Here is a 25,881-nt window from a genome sequence, read left to right on the forward strand (position 1 = left end):
TCAATATTAGACAGATTAACAAGACAGAAAATTAACAAGCATATCCAGGACTTGAACTCAGATCTTGACCAAGCAAACCTAATAGACATTTACAGAACTCTCCACCCCAAATCCACAGAATATACATTCTTCTCAGCACCACATCATACCTACTCTAAATTTGACCACATAATTGGAAGTAAATCATGCCTCAGCAAATGAAAAAGAACAGAAATCATAACAAACAGTCTCTCAGACCACAGTGCAATCAAATTTAAACTCAGGATTAAGAAACTAACTCAGAACCGCACAACTTCATGGAAACTGAGCAACTTGCTCTTGAATGTTGACTGGATAAACAATGAAATGAAGGCAGAAATAAAGATGTTCTTTGAAACCAATGAGAATGAAGACATGATGTACCAGAATCTCTGGGACACATTTAAAGCAGTGTCTAGAGGAAAATTTATAGCACTAATTGCCCACATGAGAAGCAAGGAAAGATCTAAAATTGGCACCCTATCATCAAAATTGAAAGAGCTAGATGAGCAAGATAAAAAAAAAAAAAACTCAAAAGCTAGCAGAATACAAGAAATAACTAAGATCAGAGCAGAACTAAAGGAGAGAGAGACACAAAAAACCCTTCAAAAATTAATCCAGGAGCTGGCTTTTTGGAAAGATCAACAAAATAGACCACTAGCCAGATTAATAAAAAAGAAAAGAGAGAAGAATCAAACAGATGCAATAAAAAATGATAATGAGGATATCACCACAGGTTCCACAGAAATACAAACTACCATCAGAGATTACTACAAACAACTCTATGCACATAAACCAGTAAATCTGGAAGAAAGGGATAAATTGCTGGACACTTGCACCCTCCCAAGCCTAAACCAGGAAGAAGTTAAAACCCTGAATAGACCAATAACAAGGGCTGAAGTTGAGGTAGCAATTAATAGCCTACCAACCAAAAAAAACCCAGGTCCAGATGGGTTCACAGCTGAATTCTACCAGACATACAGAGGAGCTGGTACCACTCCTTGTGAAACTATACCAAACAAAACAAAACAAAAAAAGGGAATCCTTCCCAAATCATTTTTTGAGACCAACATCATCCTGATACCAAACCCTGGCAGAGACTCAACAAGAAAAGGAAACTTTAGGCCAATATCCATGATGAACATAGATGCAAAAATCTTCAATAAAGTACTGACAAACCAATTGCAACAGCACATCAAAAAGCTCATCCATCATGGTCAAGTAGGCTTCATACTGGGGATGCAAGTCTGGTTCAACATACGCAAGTATATAAACGTAATTCACCACATAACAGAGCCAAAGACAAAAATCACATGATTATCTCATTAGATGCAGAGAAGGCCTTCGACAAAATTCAACAGCCTTGTATGCTAAAAACTCTCAATAAACTAGTTATTGACGGAACATATCTCAAAATAATAAAAGGTAGTTAGGACAAACCCACAGCCAGTATCATACTGAATGGGCAATAACTAGAAGCATCCCCTTTGAAATCTGGCACTTGACAAGGATGCCCTCTCTCACTACTCCTATTCAATATAGGATTGGAAGTTCAAGCAAGAGCAATCAGGCAAGAAAAAGAAATAAAGGGTATTCCATTAGGAAAGGAGGAAGTCAAATTGTCTCTATTTGCAGACGACATGATTGTATATTTAGAAGACCCCATTGTCTCAGCCCAAAATCTCCTGAAACTGATAAGCAACTTCAGCAAAGTCTCAGGATACAAAATCAATGTGCAGCAATCACAACAAGCATTCCTATACACCAACAATAGACTTAAAGAGAGCCAAATCAAGAACCAACTGCCATTCACAATTGCCACAATGAGAATAAAATACCTAGGAATACAACTAACAAAAGATGTAATGGATGTCTTCAAGGAGAACTACAAACCACTGCTTAAGGAAATAAGAGAGGACACAAACAGATGGAAAAACATTCCATGCTCATGGTTGGGAAGAATCAACATCATGAAAATGGCCATACCACCCAAAGTAATTTATAGATTCAACACTATCCCCATCAAACTACCAATACCCTTCTTCACAGAACTGGAAAAAAACACTTCAAACTTCATATGGAACCAAAAGAGAGCCTGCATAGCCAAGTAAATTCTAAGCAAAAAGAACAAAGCTGGAGGCATCATGCTACCTGACTTCAAACTATACTACAAGGCTACAGTAATCAAAACAGCATGGTACTGGTACCAAAACAGAGATATAGACCAATGGAATAGAACAGAGGCCTTGTAAGCAGTGCCACACATCTACAACCCACCTAATCTTTGACAAACCTGACAAAAACAAGCAATGGGGAAAGGATTCCCTGTTTAATAAATGGTGTTGAAAAAACTGGCTAGCCATGTGCAGAAAGCAGAAACTGGGCCCCTTCCTGACACCTTATACTAAAATTAACTCCAGATGGATTAAAGACTTAAACATAAGACCTAACACCATAGAAACCCTAGAAGAAAACCTAGGTAAAACCATTCAGGACACAGACATAGGCAAGGACTTCATGACTAAAACACCAAAAAAATAGACAAATAATATCTAATTAAACTCCAGAGCTTCTGCACAGCAAAAGAAACAATCGTTAGAGTGAACAGGCAACCAACAGAAGGGGAAAATTTTTTTGCAATCTACCCATCTGACAAAGGGCTAATATCCAGAATCTACAAAGAACTAAAACAGATTTACAAGAAAAAAAAAGAACATTCAAAAGTGGGCGAAGGATATGAACAGACACTTTTCAAAAGAAGACATACATGAGGCCAACAAACATATGAAAAAATACTCATTATCACTGGCCATAAGTGAACTGCAAATCAAAACCACATTGAGATACCATCCCACACCAGTTAGAATGGCAATCATTAAAAAATCTGGAGACAACAGGAGAGGATTTGGAGAAATAGGAACACTTTTACACTGTTGGTGGGAGTGTAAATTAGTTCAACCATTGTGGAAGACAGTGTGGCAATTCCTCAAGGACCTAGAAATAGAAATTCCATTTGACCCAGCATCCCATTACCGGGTATATACCCAAAGGATTATAAATCGTTCTATCATCAAGACACATGCACATGTATGTTCATTGTGGCACTGTTTACAATAACAAAGACCTGGAACCAACCCAAATGCCCATTGGTGATAGACTGGATAAGGAAAATGTGGCACATATACACCATGGAATACTATGCTGCCATAAAAAATGATGAGTTTGTGTCCTTTGTAGGGACATGGATGAATCGAAACCATCATTCTCAGCAAACTGACACAAGAACAGAAAATCAAACACCGCATGTTCTCACTCATAGGTGGGTGTTGAACAATGAGAATGCTTGGACACAGGGAGGGAAGCATCACACACCGGGGTCTGTTAGGGGAGATTGGAGGGGGACAACGGTGGGTAGGGAGGTTGGGGAGGCATAACATTGGGAGAAATGCCAGATACAAGTAATGGGGGTGGAAGCAGCAAACCACATTTCCATGTATGTATCTACAAAACAATCCTGCATGTTCTGCACACGTACCCCTGAACCTAAAATGCAATTATATATATATATATATGTAAAAATAGGGTGATTCTAATAACACTAACCTCATAAGTCTACATGAGTATGGTTCAATTTTGTATTAATGTATGGATAAATTATTAACGTTAATGTATGAATAAAAATAAGTGATCTTTTGTAAGTTTTGATTATTATTTTTAGCCTAACCATTATTTGCAGCGTTTCTCTTTTAAACAATTCACTCTCCCTTATTTTGAATTTACAGCTTTTATTTAACCTGTTCTGGAATTTGGAAATAGCCTTTTGTCCTAGTTGGATTTTTAGTTTACGCTCTTGTCTTACTCTTTTTCTCATACCTTGAATTAGCTAGAATCTCCTAAGCTGCTTGAATGCCTGTGAGTATGATTGCAAATGAATGCTTCCACATTCCCGATGAGTAATTTACAAACATTTCCAATGAGTAATTTACGATCTGTTTGGCAGGCAATTGAAGCTCAGGTGAATCATCTCTTTTCTAATATCACTGAATTTTTTTTTGTAAACCTCAGATTCAGGCGCTAATGGCAGTCTTTCAAAACTGATAATTCAGAACGACAAGTTTTTATGTAGTTAAAACTATCCAATAAATAAACAAAGTGTTACAGTATGATCATAATTGTGTGGGAAATATCTATGACTAAAAATTTTTGATAGGAACGATCTCTACAGTGTTGATTGTCCTGTCACTCAAATAACATAACCAAGGGTACATTTTTTTCTCTATTTAATGTCTTAAATTTTCCAAACTTTCTATACAATTTTCCAGTTTAAAATGAGAAATATATTAGCATTTTATTTTTTTAACTTTTCGCTCCTGGGACTTTGTTTTCAAAATTAATAAACAAAATTCTGGAATTTATTTAAAGCTTTTTGACTGCACAGGTGTTCCAGTAGATTTACAGCCTTATTTCCTCACCACATGTGTGTAGTTATGTTAAAATCCAGCAAAATCACCATGAGAGCCTTGCTTCACTGAGAATTTAGTTGGATTTGTGAATTAAATAAGTTTAATAAATATATACCAATGTGCTTAGCATTCTATGTGCCTCAATCTCTTTATCTTTAAAGTGGGAGCAGAGGGCACAGAATTAACACAGGTGGGTTTTTCTAGTTCTAAGATATTATATATTAAAATTGTTAATACCTAGATATTTTCCTAATGCTTTTTATGTAAGTATTCTGGTGGCCTAGGAAATGTGGCCATTATCTCAATTAGATCAAGCTAAACACTGTAAATTCCTGTGTCAGAAGGAAGCTATCAACAGGGACAGTGATACTCAGTCTCAGCTTCTGAAGGTTCTGACTCGTATTTCAAGATGAAACACAGAGCTAACGCTGAAGAAATGTAGTCTTCTTGCAATAAAGAGTTATGCAGAGTAAATGATTTTTGAACAATGATTCTGAACTGCTATGATTATTTCTGAACTACCATAGTTTGTAAAAATAAATGAGGTCCAGCAGCAGCTTAGCTGAAGCCTGCTACTGCCTTCATTGGGCAGGTACCAGTTGAGTCCATCAGTTCCTAGAGTGGCTCAGGGTGGGTTCAGAATAGCTTATTTTATAAAATGTACATTTTGTTTTATTCAGGTTACACTGGAGAGCTTTGCCAGTCCAAGATTGATTACTGCATCCTAGACCCGTGCAGAAATGGAGCAACATGCATTTCCAGTCTCAGTGGATTCACATGCCAGTGTCCCGAAGGTAATTAGTATTTATTATTAAGAAAGAGCTTTTGTTTTCCATTTTAAATCATAAGCTGATTTGATCAGCTTTATACTTTGTTTCTGCAAAACTCTACACAAGAGAACTTCCTTTTTTGTTTGATTTATAAAACAAACATAGATGATCGTCCCCTTTTTAGCTCTATGCTAGCATAGCTTGAAAATTATTTGACTATTAGACATAATCTAGGACTTTCTGTAATTTTATTTATACATTAAAATGAATAGCTATTATAAGATGGGATCTCTTTCTAATGGTGACAGTTAAGATTTGTATTTTGTTTGGTTTTTGATATAAAGCTTACTCCTGTTTTTAAATCAACTTTATATTGTCTTAGAAAATTCAAGTCACCTGGAAAACCACATCTTTAGGGCTGCTTTTATTGTCAAAAGCAGTTTTACCTGAAGAAGCAGGCAGATAATCACAGCTATCCAGCTGGTGTTCATGAAATTATTTTGTAATTTGAGGAATTTTTGTTCTCATTTCTGCTTGCAGGAATGTCATGGAAGGGATTACTTTAAATCGTTAATGTCGTAAACATAACATGACATTAGATTATTTTTTAGAACCAGCATTTAAGCTTCTGATCCACAGAAGTTACATTGATAACCACATAGAGTGACATCCTTTGCAGAGATTAGATGTAGAGGCAGAGTGCCTAAGGAAACATCTCTGTGTTCACAATTACCCTAGACTAGCTATAGCTGAGAGACAGGGAGAGGGCGGTGGCACAGGAGGGGTGTTGATGAGAGGCCATTGGCCTCCCAGATATCCTAAGTGCTTGGGCTCTCAAGGAGCCATCCCTGTGATTGGCAGTACCTCATACTCAAATATTTCAGAGTAATGAATGTTAACTAAAGAAGGACAGGTTCTTGTCTTCCTGCTCACTTGGGCAGAGCAGGGGCCAGGGTGGTGGCCGGGGTGAAATGGCTGTGGCCAACCCAGCTATCCCACTGTGTGCTGGTGATGAGTTAAATGTGTTTGGTGAGCCCTGTTCTGCACCCTCTCCTTCTTTTGCAATGCAGGCTCAGCTCCCTTAAACAAACGTGAAACCTTGAAAACGTTGCAGAGGGCTGATGACTGAGCAAGCAGCACTAGCCTTCACTCACACAGAGCTCTTTGCGGTTCTTAAAGCCCTGTCATACCCTTGATTAGTCAGTTGCCACCTAACTCTGATGGAAGGCCTTGCCGTTTCGTGTTTAGTCAAGGGCAGCCTTCCTGGTTGTTCTGGGACCAAATGGAATTTTTGTGAAAGTGCTTTAAGAACTCCGACATGCTTTCGTATTGCTGGGGTTGTTACCAGAAAGTTACAGTCAGGCCCCTGGAGGTTCCTATGGGGGTAATTTGCACAAAATCACACTGGCAATAAACAATGGCCCATGAACTAGAAACTGGGAATTTTGCTTGCACTCGTACTACAATTTCCTGGTTGTTAATGATTTGCTGAGCACTTCATGTATACCAAGCGCTGTGCTAGGTGCTAGGATATAATGCTAAGGAAGGCTGAGATGGCCCCTCCAATGGTGCCTACACAGATAAGTGTGTAATTACATGCTGGAATAGTTGACTTGAAGAGGCACAGAAGGGATCTGCCTGGGCTTGGAGAGCTGGGAGAGACTCCCATGTGCAAAGACCCAAAGAGAGGAGAGGAGCAGATGGTGCAGTTGAGGGCATGACTGAGCTAAGAGGATGAGAAGAATCGTGGTGACAGCAGGTGGAAGCATGCAGGGCAAGCCTTGCAGGGCTGGGTGGGCCCCTCAAGGCCTTTCATCTTCATCCTAGAGGGGAGGGAGTTGGGGAGTGAGGCTTCAAGGCCAGTTCTACTATTTACTTACTGGCTTTGTCCCATGGGCATGTGATTTTACGCCTCCCTGCATCTGGGTGTTTTTAATCTGTAAAATGGGGTGATGATTCTGCCTATGTCATAGGATCAGTGTAAGGATTAGATGAGGTGAGACAGATGAAGTGCCTAGCACAGTACCTGGCTAAGTGCTGAATACGTGCTAGCTATTTTATCACGATTGTTTTCATAGTAATGGTTACTGTTAAACCATGGATAAGCAGGGGAATTCAAACTTTTCGTTCTGGAACAATGTTGAACATAAATTAGAGACAAGAGTGGGAATAAGGAGAAATTTTGGAAACTGTTGTGAAAGTCCAAGAAGTAGATGTTGGCTGCTAGGAATAGAAAGGTGGAATTTGAAAAAGAGAGAAGCAGATGGATTTGGAAGAACTTTGGAGGGAAAATGGAGGAGGCCTGAGAAGAAGCGGGGTGGAAGGTGAGGGAGGGTGAGGCAGAGAATCTGGGGCTTTGCAGTGGGTTGTGCCATTCATGGAGAAACATAAATGGAGAAGTGTTCTATGTTAGAGCCCTTGTGAGAGACCCTTGTGACACTTAAGTGGAGATGTCAGCTGGGCTATGGCTCTACGAATCTGGAAGAAGCCTGGACTCATCTAAACACAGAGACATTGGCCTTTAGATAGCAATTACGATCCTGGATGTTGATCTAGGAACCCTTCTCCTTTATCCAGTGGCATACTCCCCCTCCAGGCTGCCAAGATAAAGCCTAGAGAAAATGTGAGGCTCTAGAATTGACAAGACGAAGATGCATTTTCCATTATGAAGACTTTCATTCAAAGATTTATCTTCATTGAAGACTGAGCAGGGAGAAGCCGGCTTTCATTAGAGTTTAGAAGAATTTGCTGGAATGTGTAGCAGCCTCTTAGCAGGAGCTCATGCCTGGTGACTGGCATTTTTTTAAGCAGCCTCTCCCACTGGCCTATCCTTAGAGTGCTTGCTTTTGTGTATTGGCAGTAATTCATAGTTATAGAATACTTTGCACTTTAAAAAGAGCCTGTGTCACCAGGTGTGGTGGCTCATGCCTATAATCCCAGCACTTTGGGAGGCCAAGGTGGGTGGATCGCTTGAGGTCAGGAGATCAAGACCAGCCTGGCCAACATGGTGAAACCCCATCTCTACTAAAAATACAAAATTTAACTGGGTGTGGTGGGGCACGCCTGTAATCCCAGCTAGGTGGGAGGCTGAGGCATCAGAATTGCTTCAACCCGAGAGGTGGAAGTTGCAGTAAGCCAAAGACTGTGCCACTGTACTCCAGCCTGGGCGACAGGGCAAGACCCTGTCTCAAAAAGAAAATAAAAAATAAAAAGAGCCTGGGTCTCCAGATGTTTCTCACATCAGACACACTGAGAGCAAGTCTGAGAAGTGCCTCATAGTCACAGAATGTCCCGGGGTTTGGAGCCAGCCCTGACCCTTGCCTGCCTCCTTTTCAGCTTCTCCATTGTAGGTTTCTGTTGATTCTGTCTGCCTTGCTTCCCTGTGTTATTCTTTGAGGAAAGAAATTGTATTTTATTCATCTTGTTGCCCACACCTACTTCCAACACCTTACCTAGGGGTTGTGTTTTATGTTAACAGGAGGGATTAATATTTGATAAATAATTTAATGATAGAAGTCAACACTTACATATCACTCACAATGTTTGCTAACTAGTGTGACTCTCAAAACAATGAGAATCAACTTAGTATTGTGTGCTGGGCAGCATACACTGTTAATATTTCCATTTAACAGATTAGAAAACTGAGACACAAGAGGATCAGTAACCTGCCTCAGGTCACAGAGCCAGAAATGGAAACCCAGCCCAGAAATTGGTTCCAGTGCTCCCAACTACTGTCTTATACCATCTCTGAATATATTCTTTAAAAGAAATCCCATTATATTTTTAAAGATTATCTTTGTAACCATAATCATAAGCAAAATGCACGCAAAGCAAACGTCAATGTCTCTGCTGTTTACTTTCTTGAATCTGAAAAAAGTGAGAAATCATTATTTTTGGTAAGTAAGTGAAATCCTGTTATAACAATTCCTGCCAGGCTGGAAAGCTGTTAAAACTGGGTTTTCCCTCTGGATAGAGCTCTCAGCAGCGCACATCCACGTCCTTTCTCTTTTTTCCCCTTTTCATCTCCATCTTGTTTCCTTCAAATACCTTTTTCCATCTGACCTGGGCAGGCCCGTAGAGGTTGAGCATCCTTCCTGGGTACTGTCTCTGTGACTCCTGCTCCTTCCCAGAGTTCCCAGTCAGGCAGCCCGAGAGCGGCTGCAGTCGCCTTCACAGCTGCACTCCTGCGGGACACTGTCTGCCCTTCTACGCTGAGATTTTTATCCTTCATCAGCCGGTTCTGTATTTTTTTTGAGTTTCGACTTAGCTTTTACTAGGTTCACACTGGGAGAGTGTAGCTTCAGATTCTGGTTACAGTGGGGATGATAAGAAATAAAAGTGAATTATCATGAATGTTTTCTTATATCCACCTAACTGAATGATAACAGCAATGACAAAGGTAAGCACTTAAGATCTGGCATTATTGCTTAAGAATTTATTGTCTTTATATTTGGTTTAGAACTTTGAAATCCTTAAGTTTTAAACTAAATGCATTTTACTTCTGAAGATATCTAATTATATATACCTAGGAATTCGGCATACTGGTATTTAAATATGAATATTTAAATATATGAATATATTTAGGTACATGTATAAATACAATCTGAATACTATTCTCTAGCCATTATCTTTACTTCAGTATCTTAATTCCATCCCCCCTCCACTGGGAATTTAGAGTAGAACACCACATACATTAATAAAGAATAAGAACTCAGTAGTGATGAAAACCTCCTGAAATAAAGAACATCCATTGCTTCTGCAGCAGTGACCATTTCCCTCCTGCAGAGCGCACCTGAGCAAATGGAACCACCTTCTTGGCATCTCCCTATTACAGAAGGCATATGGAAACCAGAGACCAAAGTGAAAATACAGGGCTTTATGCACTATTTTGAAGACACATCGTTTTATCCAGTGTATTTTAAAAACAGTAAAGATATTTTCTAGCACCATTTCTATGGACAGGATTATGGAGTACATAGATTTTGTATGAATTGCTCTTACACTGTAGTTATGAAGACAAGTGTTACAACCAGGTAGGGGACTCACATCTTCCAGTCCTATGACAATTAGAACGCAGTGTTGGATTATTGCTATCGGACATCAGAGATCTTATAATCTGGAAACTCTCATAGCCAGGGATGGAGAGTTGCTGTCTATCTCTGGCCTGGAAGAGTTCAGTAGATCTGAATCTAGGCCCCGTGACAAGGCAGTAGAGTGGAGTGTTTGTGCATGTGGTTTTGGGGTCACACTGCTTAGGTTTGAAATCTGGACCTACCTCTTTTGACAAAGTCTTTGCTACTCTGAGGCTCATTTTTTATTTTACAAAATGGAGTAATACTCGTTTACACTTTTAATTTGGTGTGAAGGATGGAAAAAGCCCTTAACATTGTGCTTTGCTAATAGTAGGTGCAGTAGGTGCTGAGTAAATGTTAGCTATTATGATGATCGTTATGAGCCATCTAACCTTGGGTAAGTCCCATAATTTTGCGTCTTCCACCTTTTGTTTTGTTGGTGAAGAAGATGTAGTTTGACTACTACCTTTAAGGGACCCTGTTCTTAAAAGTCTTCAATTCAAATATATCAGTTTGAAAGCTACTTGCTGAGTCAATGAATCCATCATGTTTCAAGTCATGTTTATAGAGAAAAGCTTCATAACCTCTAAGTGACTCTAGGGAACTCCTGGGGTCTAAATCTTTATATTGGCCCAAAGGTCCTGTAGGTTAAATTCCTTTGCAACAAGCTCCAAGGGTTTACCAAACTTTTTTTTTTTTTTTTTTTTTTTTTTTTTTTCATTTTATAGCCTTGAGTAACCTAGTCATATAAATCCTTTTGTTGAACTCAAATTTCAGGGGTAATGCTTTTCATCTTAAAGGGATTTACAGGCAATAGCAACACATGTCATAAAAGTTATCGCTCAGATAATGTATATTGTTAAAAACCTGGGCATGTACTCAATCAGGATTTAGGAGTGATATAGCTTAGTTTTGGGATTTAGTTTCCCCGCCACCCCCCCGCATCCTGACATGTATGATCTTGATGAAAGCATTCTCTTAGGACCATATAAAACTGCATGTATTTACATAAGAAATGTGCAACATATTCTCATGAAATTAACAGTCCTGAATAAAATGCTGTTCTCGTTCTTTTAAAATTTGGCATTATCCCCAAATCACCACTTTATTTAGGAGTCATAGCAGCTGAGATCCTTGGAGTTCCAAGTAGTATATACTTTTACCTTTTGGAAACAAAACAGGGTATTGAGACTTATTGTGAGTAAAATTTTATTTTATTTCTGAGACAGAATTTTACTCTTGTTGCCCAGGCTGGAGGGCAACGGCATGATCTCAGCTCACTGTAACCTCCATCTCCTGTGTTCAAGCTATTCCTCTGCCTCAGTGTCCTGAGTAGCTGGTATTACAGGTGCTCACCATCATGCCCAGATAATTTTTGTATTTTTGGTAGAGATGGGGTTTCACTATGTTAGCCAGGCTGGTCGGACTCCTGACCTGAGGTGATCTGCCCACCTTGGCCTCCCGAAGTGCTGGGATTACAGATGTGAGTCACTGCGCCTGTCCAAAATTTTATTTATATGTTTGGTGTTTGGTATACACTCACTAATTTTGCATTTTGCTTTACAACTACATTTTTCTTTTTATTCCTTTTTTTATTTTTTTCTGCACAGCACAGTTTCTCTGACATTGTTTGTTTAAATAAAAATGCAGCAAGGAATTTTAGTTGCCTGGTTTTTTCAATTGGCACTGGGGAAAATGGCTGCACTAACTTTCAGCAAATGAACGGGACCCTCTTTCCACATTAGCTTGGTTTCCCCTTTGGATATGGTTCTGATGCAGTTTACCGCTGGCAGAGGGCAGTCAGAAGTTACAGTATGATGAATGAATGAATACTTAAATAATGATACCTTGATGCTTTTCATCTAAAAAAAGAGATAGGGTATCTAAGAGGTAAACATAAATTTTGATTTTCAAAGGCATATGTTCAGATCTGCATGTGACAATTATTTAGGATTCTTATAACATTTCAGTTTTAAAACTTCAAGCAATTCTCCTGCCTCAGCCTCCTGAGTAGCTGGGATTACAGGCAGCTGCCCCCACTACTGGCTAATTTTTGTATTTTTAGTAGAGATGGGGTTTTACCATGTGGCCAGGCTGGTCCTGAACTCCTGACCTCAAGTGATCCGCCTGCCTCAGCCTCCCAATGTGTTGGGATTACTGGCATGAGCCACCGTGCCTGGCCAGCACTTTGACATTATTATTCAGCATAACTTAGCAGTTAACAGCTGAGGCTCAAGTAGACCTTGCTGAGTTTCAACCTGTTTGGTTACTTACTCCCTGCTGACCTTGAACAATTTACTTAAATTCTCAATGCCTCATTTTCCCCATCTATGGAGTGAGGGTAGTATTAGTGCCTACCTAAAGGGATTGTTATAAGGATTAACGGAGCTGTGAACATGAATATGCAGTGCTTAGACCAGTGCCTCACAAAGAATAAGTAATTAATAAATGTCACCATTTAATCTGAACAACAGTTGTGCAAGATAGGTATTATGCCATTTTACAGGTAATTCCTGAGGTTCTGAAGTCCTGGTGGGCCCAGGATACAAACAGATTTGTTTGATGTTGAAGTTCATGTTCTTTCTGCTGCATCAATTCTTCCCTGATCAAGTTTTACTTCACATGTTAGCCATTTGGATGGATACCCACTGTCCTTCAGGGGTCTCGGGGCTCGTTGAGGACAGTGATGCTAAACATTTCTGTATCCCTTAGAGCACCTGGCATGTAGAACATACAAAACATTTGTTGAATGAATGAATGAGTAAATATCTCAAAACTGTTCTGACAATAACATTTTATCTATGAGGAAACTCCCCATATCACAAAGATGGATTAACCAATGTTCACTAAAGTAAATGTGCGAATCTCACTGGCTAGACTCATTCCAAACTCATAATACCTGCAGGGTGCAGGAGCTCCCATCTCATTTAGTTACTTCTAGTAACCAGTTTAAGGGTGGCATAGGGGTCATCCAGAGACTCCAGCAGAGTCATATTCAGAATTTGGGGCCCCTTCTTTGGCTCTCTTCCTGCCCAGAACCCTCCCTCACTCCTCAGGGTGTGCCTTCTCCAGGTTCCTTTTGTACCTACCCAGTGGGTTCACCTTGCCCACTGCCTAGACAGAGCTGAATTATCAACAAAGGGGAATTGCAATGGAGAAAGAGTAATTCACGCAGAGCTGGTGGTACAGGAGACCAGAATGTTATTATTATGCAACTCAGGCTCCCTGAGCATTTGGGTATCAGAGTTTTTAAAGATAATATGGTGGGTAGGGGCTTGGGAAGTGGGGAGTGCTGATTGGCCAGGTTGGAGATGGAATCATAGGGGGTCGAAGAGAGCTTTTCTTGCTGTTTTTTTGTTCCTGGGTGGGATGGCAGAACTGGTTGAGCCAGATTACTGCTCTGGGTGGTATTGGCTGATCCACTGAATACAGGGTCTGCAAAATATCTGAAGCACTGATGGTTAGGCTTTGCAATAGTGATGTTATCCTCAAGAGCAATCTGGGGAGGTTCAGACTCTTGGAGCCAGAGGCTGCGTGACCCCCTAAACTGTAATTTCTAATCTTGCAGCTAATTTGTTAATCCTGCAAAGGCAGACTGGTTCCCAGGCAAGACGGGGATCTTTTTGGGAAAGGGCTATTCTCAATTTTGTTTCAGGATCAATCATGAACTGAATTCCTTCCCAAAGTTAGTTCGGCCTATGCCAAGGAATGAACAAGGACACCTTAAAGGTCAGAAGCAAGATGGAATGAGTTAGGTCTGATTTCTTTCACTGTCATAATTTTCTCAGTTATAATTTTGCAAAGCTGGTTTCCCTTCCCGGGTCTCTTTGCACCGAAATGGTAGGTTCAGTGCTGACATCTTGTCTCCCTGTGCCACTGTCACGGCTGTGGCAGCCAGCCGGCCGCGTGAACCCCCCAAACATGAAACCGACCTCATGCTGGCTGCTGCTTCTGTATTTTGACTCCCTTCCAAAACCTGCCTGCTTTGGTTCTCTTTTCAGAGCCTTGAGATAGTTTTTTGCTTTTTATTTTTTGTCAGATTTAACAGTTGTTTGTGGGAGGATCTGTTTGTTAAAAGCTTACTTCTCCACACTAAATACAGAACATTCATATTATACCATGGCTCTTAAATGCAACAAAGATTCTTTACAGTAGAAATATAAACACCCTAGTAGTAAATATAATTTTCATTTCTCCTTGCAGCAGAATTATCTCCTCATACATACCCCTCTTTAGACCACAATAATGGGGGAAGCTAATGTGATATTTTTGCTCTTCACTTGGACCAAAATATCATATGATAGAGTCCTGGGCCTTCTTCTGAACTATTCAGGTCGAGGCTCTGACTCTGAGCATCTTAAGGTAGGGAGATACAGAGAGACCCAGGCCCAGTATGACGTTTGACAGACAGAAGGCTGGGAAAGTAGAAGCGTGTTTTGTTAATTGCTTTGTCATATATTATTTTTGGTTAAATAAACCCTTTTTTGACTATGTTTTTCCAACCTAATTTCATCTCCTGTGACCTGATATCATAACGATAAAAGGCAGCTGAGGATAGATACTGATGTTTCTCCTGAGTTAATTTAGTTCATTTTAAGACATTTTCCCACTGCTCTTCTTTAAAATTGCCCTAATTACACTTGATTATAATTTCTATGAAGAAGTTGTCAAGTTTAGAGTCCCTTCCTCACTTTCTGCTCCCAAATAGCCTACCCTTCGCCATGCTCTTGGCCACTGTGACCCAGGGTTCACATGGGACTTTCTGTTCACCACTGGCCACTGTCACTGCATTTGACCAGGGTCCTCTTTTCCATGACAGTCCACGCCTTGACACAGCACTTTAAATCAGTTGTGTCATTTTTTACTTTGATGACCAAGGAAATGTATGCTCAAATGGGCTCAACGGAAAAACAATGCCTCGAATTCCAACCCCAAGAGAAAAACACTTTAAATTTTAGGTGAACATCTTTGAGGTCTTTGTATTAACGCCATTTTTAGAAAACTAAAATTGGATTTCACTGTGTGATTTGCTTTTGTAATGAACTTCTTTAACTGAACAGCATGCTTTAAATGTTCTATGTTGTTAATCTAAAAATTGTTATTAATGATTGCTTTTATTATATGAATATGGCATTATTTAATAAAACACTTAATTCACATACTATTTATTGATTACTTACCTTGTAGCAGTTATTGTGTTCATCACAAGGGATTCAGTAGTGAATGAGACATATTTGGCTTCGGCCTCATGGGTCTTATGGAATAATAGCCCCAGGAGACAGTGTGGGCACTATGATCAGGGCTGCGAACAGGGCTCCTCTGGGGTAATCAGGTGGTAGAGTTTTAAGAGGGACCACTCACCTAGACTGAGGGCTGCAGGGAGAGTCAGGAAGTGTTCCAAGGGAAAGATGTTTAAACAGACTTGAAGGCTAAGTAATAACCTAAAGAATGAGTAGGAGTGCAGGCAGAGGAAAGAGTCTTCCAGGAAGAGAGAAAAGCAGGGGAGGTTAGGGAGGGAGAGAGAGAGAGACAGAGAAATTTGAGGGACAGAATGCAGTTCAGCAGAACCTTAATGCAGAATGTGATGGAGGGAAGACAGAAGCCCAGAGAGAGAAGGAGGAGTCGGCTCAGGTAGGCCTTTAAGCAGCGGGCTCAGTGGATTGCACATGGCCCAAGAGTATGAAGAAGGACATTATGAATGGGTTTAGCAGGAGAAGAGAATTTTTTTAACACTTGAAAAAAATTACTGTGTCTGAGGGGGAAGGATGGATCCAGGGAGGACAAGAATTAAAGAAAGCTGTTGGGAGCCTGTTGCAGTACCTAAGATGAGCTTTAATGGTGAATGCATTATGGTGTGGCAATGGAAATAGAAGTGGACAGATTTGGCTATAAGAGGACAAGGAGAAGGCCAGAAGACCAGGGAGGGGGCACACCAGCTTTTGACAAGTTTTACACAACTTGATGTACGGGGGCGTTATTAGGAGCTGAGCGTTTTTGAGGGAGAGGTTGAGCAAAGTCATCCCTCTAAAATGTGGATGGCATGTTTTCATTCCCTGCCTTTCAGACCTCTGCTGATTTCTCATCCAAGCTGTTGTCTTGGGCCAAGATGCCCTGGCTACCTCTCCAACCTAACTTCTTCTTTAATTTTTTGCTTTTTGAATTTTAATGTACATACAAATCAGTAAGTGATCTTGTTTAAATGCGTATTCTAATTCAGCAGGTATGGGAGAGGGGCTTAGATTCTGTTTATTTTTTAAAAAAATTAATTTAATTTTAAGTTCTGGGATATATGTGTAGGATATGCAGGTTTGTTACATAGGTAAACCTGTGCCATGACGATTTGCTGCATCTATCAACCTGTCACCTAGGTATTAAGCCCTGTACGCATTAGCTATTTCTCCTGACGCTCTCCCTCCCTCAGCCCCTGGCCCCGACAGGTCCCATTGTGTGTCGTTCCCCACCCTGTGTCCATGTGTTCTCATTGTTCAGTTCCCACTTACAAGTGAGAGTATGCAGTATTTGGTTTTCTGTCCCTGCATTAGTTTGCTGAGGATAATGGGCTCAAGCTCTATTCGTGTCCCCGCAGAAGACATGATCTCGTTCCTTTTTATGGCTGCATAGTATTCCATGGTGTGTAGGTACCACATTCTCTTTATCCAGTCTATCATTGTTGGGCATTTGGGTGGATTCCACATCTTTGCTCTTGTGAACAGTGCTGCAATAAACATGCACATGCATGTATCTTTAATATAACAGAATGATTTCTATTCCTTTGGGTATATACCTAGTAATAGGATTGCTGGTCAAATGGTATTTCTGGTTCTAGGTCTTTGAGGAATTGCCACTGTCTTCCTCAATCTCCAACCTCACTTCTTATTCCTCTCTTCTTTTTCTTTTCTCCAGCTTCTGGCTTCTTGCTGTTGTTCAGACACACCAAAGGTTTAGGAATTGTCCTCCAGAGGGAGACCATTCATCTTACACCCAATGCTACAGGGAGCATTTGCATCTGACGCTGTTTCCTTCTTCACAGGGACCCTCACATTGCCCTCTCTCCCCTTTGTGTCACTTAGGTCTCCCTGACTCCAATATCTAACACAGCCCCCATCATTCTCCTCCCCCTCCTACTTCAAGAACCTGTAGCCCTGGCTGAGGATACCTATTTACTTGTTTTTTTATTGTATTGTTTTCCTCACTAGAATGGGAATTCTTGAAGCAGGGGGGGCCTGAGGCATGGCTGCTCTCAATTAGTCTAGGTTAGATAAATGAAGACCCAGAGGGAAATATAGACCCAAACCTCTAAATTTCCATTGTCAGTAGCCAATTGTTTTTGTTCATATAACTATATCTTTTAAAATATACATACATACATATATATATATATATATTTTTTTTTTTTTGAGATGGAACCTCACTCTGTCACCCAGGCTGGAGTACAGTGGCATGATCTCAGTTCACTGCAACCTCTGCCTCCCGGGTTCAAGCAATTCTCCTGCCTAGCCCCCTGAGTAGCTGGGACTACAGGTGCACATCACTATGCCCGGCTGGGTTTTTGTATTTTTAGTAGAGATGGGGTTTCACCATGTTGGTCAGGCTGATTTCGAACTCCTGACCTCGGAATCCACCAGCCACGGCTTCCCAAAGTGCTGGGATTACAGGCATGAGCCACCGCACCTGGCCTTAAATAAGTTTTATCTCTGCTGCCCTCCTGTTTATTCCAAATTAAAGGAGAGTTGATTTAGCATCCTTCTGATGATTTCCTAGTTGTTTTTCATTTTCCTGTCTTAAGTCTAACTTTGTCTTTCTGTTCTGCTCAAGAAAACGTCCTTAAGGTATTTTTTACTCTCTCAGATGGATTTTCTTTAAAATTCAAAGTCACATTTAAAATGCAATCCTATTGGGTCTTTTACAGCTGATGATTTTGTAATTGATTTTTCTAGATATTCCGCTTTCTCTTTATCTTGCATAACTGTCTGCTTTCTTAGAACCAGAACAAATGTGGTCTCAATTAAGTTTTCCACAAACACTGGCCAAAACCCCTTCTCTGATTCGAACATCTTTCTTTGTCCTCTTCTGCCAAGTCAACTCTTGTGCTTTCTTTCAGGCCCAGTTGGAAAAGCCAGCTCTCCCATGAGGTTTTTCTGACCTGCCCACCCCATAGGGGTTCTTCCTTCTTCTGAATTTCTGCCACAGTTAGAGTCAGTGATTGCATTTTGACAGCCTGGACTGGAGCTTCAATCCTTCCTGCCAGAGTGGAATCATCCCATTAGCGTTTGCAGGAAGGAAAAATGGCCTCAACTTGTTCTCTCATTATCTCAAATGTGTGCTTCTGGCCTCCTTCAAAAAGAATAAGCTCTTTGAGAGTCAGAATTCTGCTTTCTCCTTGCTTTCCTGTGCTACTCAGCAGAATACTCCATAAACTATTTTACCTTCAGCTGGGCACGGTGGCTCAACGCCTGTATCCTCAGCACTTTGGAAAATAAAGCAGGAGGATCTCTTGAGAACAGAAGTTCAAAACAAGCCTGGGCAACATAGGGAGGTCACATCTCCATGAAAAACTTTAAAAATTAATTGGATGTGATGCACGTGCTTGTAATCTCAGCTTCGGGAGGCTGAGGAAGTAAGATCACTTGAGCCCAGGAGTGCAAGCTGCTAAGAGCCATGATTACGCCACTATACTCCAGCCTGGGAGACAAAGCAAGACCCCATCCCCAAATAAATAAATACACTTTCTACTTTCATTTTGATCTAGTGGTTATTCATTTATATATCTGTAATCAAAACATCTAATGACATCCTTTCATATTCCCTCAGTGTCATTTCCAAAACGTCATCCATATTTGTCAATTTGCTTTCCCTAATGACTCTATTGTGTCACAAACCTGTTGGAATATGTTCTCCTTTATACCATTCATTCATCCATTCATTTATTCCACAAACATTTACTGCATGCTTCCCATAGCTCAGATACTATGCTGGATGCCAAGGCTCAATGGTGAGAGGAAGCAACATGGCTCCTCCTCCAAGAAGCCTATGGTCTTGTTCTGGGTGGGAAACAGGTGATAAACAGGGAAACCAATACACAGCTATTTCATTGAAAATAAAAAGTGCTATGAAAGGAGTGAGCAGGGTACTGTGATACCGAATAAGAAAGGGATATGAACCTAGGATGAAGTGATCTGAGGACTGCCTGTCTAACATTTATGCCAAAAATTAAGACATAAGGAGGAGTCAGCTCTGTAAGCAGGTAGGAGCAGGAGCTTCCAGGCAGTGGAAGTGGCATGTGGCAAGGATCAAGGTGAGGAATGCCTTGTTATTTCTGGGAACTGAATGGAGGGCAGTGGGGCCAGCTTCTGAAGCATGTGGAGTAAGATTGGTGAGCTGGGCTTAGAGCACCCGGGACTTGTAGCCCGTGGAAAGGGGGTCAAATTTTATTCTAGGAATTATTGGAAGTCATGATAATATTAACATTTTAAGAAAATTATTCTTATTGCTGTTTGGAGAGTTGGTTTTAGGGGTAAGACAGATGGGGAATCTCACAAGAGAAAACTATTATAATAGGAGAGAAATCTTAATAATTGTGTCTTTGGCTAGGATGGTAGCAGCCAAGCTGCAAGAAATTGTTTGGGTTCACAATGTATTTTGCAGATAGTGTCTAAAACATGGATTAAACACTAATTGGATGGATATGGGGATTAAGAGAAGAAAGTGAATCAGGTGTGACTTCTAGGTTTCCTACTGGAACCATTTGCCAAGGCAATGGAATGCCGAGTTAAGTTCTAAATGCCTATACATATCATTTATTTGACGTGAATGGTTTTTACACTGTCAGAAAAAAAAAGCCAGTGTCACTTTATTCTGTATTTTCCTTTAGTATTGCAAAAATTTCTGATACCTCTATTTCTTTCTGACAATATATTGTCTTGCAATGTAAAATCTTCCAGAAATGTTTTCTTTTGTTCTGAAATGTCTGATTCCATAATGGGTGTATCTCAAAGGCATTGATTTTTTTCTGCTTACATGATAAATAATTCAGCAGTAATATTCACATTAATATTGGTTCAAATACAATATTTGAAGGAAAGTCGACTAGCTAAATTACTTTTTTTGCATTACCCCTCATTCCTTAGTAGGTTTCTTTTGTAATTCTATTTTGTTTATTTTCTATTGTAATTCTTTCATCTTTCATCCTTTTCTAAACTTTCCCCTTGTTTTAAAATCAGTTGTTTTAAATCTCTTGGCTGCTGCCATTGTTTCCATGTGTTTGAAATTGAGCTTTTCTCTGGTGCTCTTGTGTTTTCTTTCCAACATTTCTTTATGTCCCTTAACTTAGATCTTGTAGCATTTGAATTACGCTATTGCACACCAGAGATATCACTATGTTCATCTTTCTCCCTGCACTTTTTGGCTAACATCACCAAATAGTTTTTCATTTTTATTCTTCAAGGAAGATTGTAAATCCAAATATAATTGCTTATTAGCTTCCAGTTAGGACTGTATATTATTCCCCTGTTATAGCTTAGTAATCCTTTAGTCATTTCATAAATACTACTATTATTTTTATTACTTCTGTTACATTATTCCACATAGCAGTATTGCATTTGTTCTGTTATCTCTAGCTTTTCATATTTGGAGTTTAAATGTGTCCATGAATATGCTAGAACCCAGGAATGCTGAATTTTCCTTTCCAATTCTCTACCCTTTACTACCGTAACTAATTTAGTTTGTATATTCTATAAGGGGAATTTTTAAAAACACTTAACCTTGAGAGATCATTATTATTAGATTGACCAGTCAAAGCTCTTAAAGAGCCATGCTAATAAAAAGAGAAACTTTACCAAAGGCTACCTCAAATAATTTCTTTTAGAGTTATAACATTATGTAGGAATAGGACAAAGTAGAGAGGTTCCTAGGTCTGGAGATTGAATTTAAAACTCTTTGTATGTAATGTATGTCTGTATATTTATATTGCGAGAGAAGGAGGAAGAGGAGAAAGTAGAGTGAGTGAGATTCTTGGTTTATTTTTAGAATGTTTTTTGGGGAGATGAAATCTTTTCTGAGCATCTCAGTTACAGATGACCCAGGACCTTTTCCACCTTGTGTTGTAAAATATCCCTTTACTAGCACTCATAGTACTGCCCTACACTCTGTGAATCCAACACAGGGATGTGTTTACCCATCTTTGCTTTAGCTTTGACTCATAGACTTCTATATTTTCACAAGAGGAAAGCAGACTCACAAGCACTATATCTGAGTTTGGGATCACTTACACAAGTGCTTATTCTGAATATAGGTAGTTTCATATGTGGTCTCCCTTTAATTTTTGAAATTATGTTTGTAACATTTGACCTTTCTGTGATTACTATCATGTTTACAAGTTAGTTATGACTCAAAATTTTGAAAAGTATACATCAACACACCTGTAACATGCAACATACCTGTAACATGCATTCTAGCAAAGAGTCACCAATCAACCAACATCTGATTGTGATTGGCAGATTACTAGGCTATGCCTGCATCTATTGGCATTTTGGCTCTTAATTTGTTATCTGAATTATTTTAAGAATTCTGATTTTTAAGGAGTTGGTGGCACATGTGTATTCCTTAGGACTCAAATTTCATAAATATTTTAAAAAAATATCTTCCATGTGATATTGGAAATATAGAGAGCCAATAGGCAAATCAGACTCAGGACATTTATGTAAATACACAGAGTTCAAAATTTCTTATTGCTAAGTAATTCCTGGTTTTCAAAGTTGTCAAATTGTAGAATTTATAATAGTTACAGGTTTAACCTTACATAATTTCTTTTTTTTTGAGATGGCATTTGGAGTTTTGCTAGGTTGCCCAGGCTGGTCTTGAACTCCTGCCTCAGCCTCCTGAGTAGCCGGGATTATAGGCATACACCACCATGCCCAGCTGATCTGACCATAATTTCATATGCCAGCATGGTATCTTCAACTTGTCAAATGCTTTTACACAAACTCTCTTGTGAGAAGCAGCAAATAGGTTGGGGCTTAAGAACACAGATTTGGACTCAGGCAAACCTGAGTGAATCTTAATTTTTCCCAGTTACTAGATGAGTGTTCCTATATTATTTCCCTAAAATTAAGTAACTAAACCTTCTGTAAAAAGTAGATGGTGGTAGACCCTACTTGAGCCAGTGGTTGCGATAAGTAAGAAATAATAGATACCAATTGCTCAGCATAATGTCCCATATATAATAATAAGTTTTGCAATCTACCCATCTGACAAAGGACTAATATCCAGAATCTACACAGAACTAAAACAGATTTACAAGAAGAAAACAAACAAAACCCATTCAAAAGTGGGTGAAGGACATGAACAGGAACTTTTCAAAAGAAGACATATATGAGGCCAACAAACATGAAAAAATGCTCATCATCACTGCTCATTAGAGAAATGCAAGTCAAAACCACATTGAGATACCATCTCACGCCAGTTAGAATGGCGATCATTAAAAAATCTGGAGACAACAGATGCTGGAGAGGATGTGGAGAAATAGGAACGCTTTTGCACTGTTGGTGAGAGTGTAAATTAGTTCAACCAATGTGGAAGACAGGAATAATCATTGTGACGATTCCTCAAGGACATAGAAATAGAAATTCCATTTGATTCAGCATCCCATTACTGGGTATGTACGCAAAGGATTATAAATCATTCTATTATAAAGACACATGCACACATATGTTCATTGCGGAACTGTTTACAGTAGCAAAGACCTGGAATCAATCCAAATGCCCATCAATGATAGATTGGACAAGGAAAATGTGGCACATATACACCATGGAATACTATGCAGCCATAAAAAACGATGAGTTTGTGTCCTTTGTAGGGACATGGATGAATCTGGAAAGCATCATTCTCAGCAAACTGACACAAGAACAGAAAATCAAACACCGCATGTTCTCATTCATAGGCAGGTGTCAAACAATAAGAGCACATGGACACAGGGAGGGGAGCATCACACACTGAGGTGTCTTGCGGGGGACTAGGGGAGTGACAGCGGTGGGTAGGGAGGTTGGGGAGGCATAACATGGGAAAAAAATGCCAGATATAGGTGACTGGGAGATGGAGGCAGCAGACCACATTGTCACGTATGTACCTATGCAAAAATCCTGCATGTTCTGCCCATGTACCCCAGAACCTAAAGTGCAATGTGTATGTATATATATATATGTATATATGTATACATACACACACACACACACACACACAAAGGTTTGCTATTACTTTTAATACAACAATTTCTCTTCTTTTTCCTTCTATTTCTACAAGTACAACTATAACTACTTTATGGATACAGTTATCCTATTATTTCCATTTTTAACAAGTAAGATAACAGACATACAAGAGATGTATAAGACACATAAGAGGTACTTACTTGATTGTGCTGACATAATTTATCAATTAGAATTTGATTTAGTTACAAACAATAGACATCCCAAATAATTAGTACTGCAGTAAATCAGTTTGAATAGAACTTAAGTATTAACAATAGTGAGACTTCCAATCCATGAATGTGGTATATGTCTTCATTTATTTGGGTGTTTTTAATTTCTCTAGACAATGTTTTATAGTTTTCAATGTAGACATCTTGCATATCTTTTGTTAAATTTAATCCTATTTTATACTTTTTTATAATATTGTAAATGCCAGTAAAACAGTTTTTAATTTCCAGTTGCTTATTACTAGTATATAGAAATACTATTGATTTTTGTATATTGACTTTGTATGCTGCTGGTTTGCTAAATTTACCGGTTAGTTCCCCAAACTTTTTATTTTAGATTTCTTTGGATAAAATCATAGATTGGTGAATAAGAAGTCGTATTTTCCTTTCCACACTTTTTGTTTTTTATTTCTTTTATTTTTCTTTTTGCATATATAGAACCTCCAATAAAATATTGAATATTCAAGTGCTGAGGGTAGACATCCCTGTTTTGTTCTCTCTTAGAGGAACAATATTCATTATTTCATCATTAGGTGTGATACGTAGTTTTTTTTTTTTTTTTGCCCTAAAAATATGCAGGAAGTATTACCTTCTATTTTAGTTTGCCCTAAAAGATGCCCTAAAAGATTCAGGAAGTATTACCTTCTATTTTAGTTTGCTGAGAGTTTTTCTTTCTTCTTCAAAATAACTAATGCATATTGAATTTTGCCAAATAATTTTTCTGTATCTATTAAAATGATTGACTTATTTCATGTGCACATGAAAAGAATATGTTATTTAAATATTGTATAAAGTAGCACATTTGTCAATTTATTCTGTCAGTTACTAAGAAAGGGCTTCTTCTCTGATGGTTTCTGTTTCTATTGCTGGCAGTTTTTCTTTCATGTATTTTGAAGCTCTCTTATTAGGTGCCTACACATTTGGGATTGTTAAAGCTTCTTGTTGGATTACTCACTTTTTCATATTAAGTGTCCTTTGTATGTCAGATAATAGTCTTAGTCTTAAAGTCTACCTTTTTTGATATTAACATCATGCTAGTTTTCTTATGCTTTCTTTTTTGCAATGTATCTTTCCCTATTCTTTTACTTTCCTTTTTTTTTTTTCTTTTTTTTTCTTTCTTTTTTTTTTTTTTGAGACAGAGTCTTGCTCCGTTGCTCAGGCTGCAGTGCAGCGGCATGATCTCAGCTAATTTTGGCATTTTTAGTAGAGGCAGGGTTTCACCATATTGGCCAGGTTGGTCTTGAACTCCTGACCTTGTGATCTGCCCACCTCAGCCTCCTGAGTGCTGGGATTACAGGTGTGAGCCACTGTTCCTGGGCTTACTTTCCATTTTTATGTGTCTTTATACTGAAGTGGGTTGCTTTTAGGGTGCACATAGTTAGATTTTTTTTTTTTTAAATTTATTTTACTTTAGGTGCATACCATATCTGGCATTTCTCCCCATGTTATCCCTCCCCACCCTCCCCTCCCTCCCCACCCTCCATTGTCTCTCCCCTACCTTCCCAACTGTCCCCTGTGTGTGATGCTCCTCTCCCTGAGTCCATGTGTTCTTATTGTTCAACATTCACCTATGAGTGAGAACATATGGTGCTTGGCTTTCTTTTCTTGGGTCAGTTTGCTGGGAATGATGGTTTCCAGATTCATCCAAGTCCCTACAAAGGACATGAACTCATCGTTTTTTATGGCTGCGTAGTATTCCATGGTGTATATGTACCACATTTTCTTTGTCCAGTCTATCATTGATGGGCATTTGGGTTGGTTCCAGGTCTTTGCTATTGTACACAGGACTGCAATGAACATATGTGTGCCTGTGTCTTTATAGTAGAATGATTAATACTTCTTTGGGTATATACCCAATAGTTGGATTGCTGGGTCAAATGGAATTTCTATTTCTAGGTCCTTGAGAAATCGCCACACTGTCTTCCACAATGGTTGAACTAATTTACACTCCCACCAGCTGTGTAAGAGTGTTCCTATTTCTCTACATCCTCTCCAGAATCTGTTGTCTCCAGATTTTTTAATGATCACCATTCTAACTGGCGTGCGATGATATCTCAGTGTGGTTTTGATTTGCATTTCTCTAATGACCA

At 39.2% G+C, this 25,881-nt stretch overlaps 1 protein-coding gene across 1 annotated transcript in view; it reads left to right on the forward strand.

The window, feature by feature from the left end:
• DNER (delta/notch like EGF repeat containing) overlaps positions 1 to 25,881 on the forward strand; it is a 369,484-nt gene that overhangs the window by 245,830 nt on the left and 97,773 nt on the right. Inside the window, exon 7 of the mRNA XM_032277988.1 lies at positions 5,162 to 5,275. Within this exon, the coding sequence (XP_032133879.1) occupies positions 5,162 to 5,275 (114 nt within the window). The remainder of the gene's footprint in view (positions 1 to 5,161; positions 5,276 to 25,881) is intronic.

This window comes from Sapajus apella, unplaced genomic scaffold (genome assembly GCF_009761245.1).
Source record: "Sapajus apella isolate SASKATOON/1434 unplaced genomic scaffold, GSC_monkey_1.0 scaffold10, whole genome shotgun sequence".
Classification (NCBI taxonomy): Eukaryota; Metazoa; Chordata; class Mammalia; order Primates; family Cebidae; genus Sapajus; species Sapajus apella.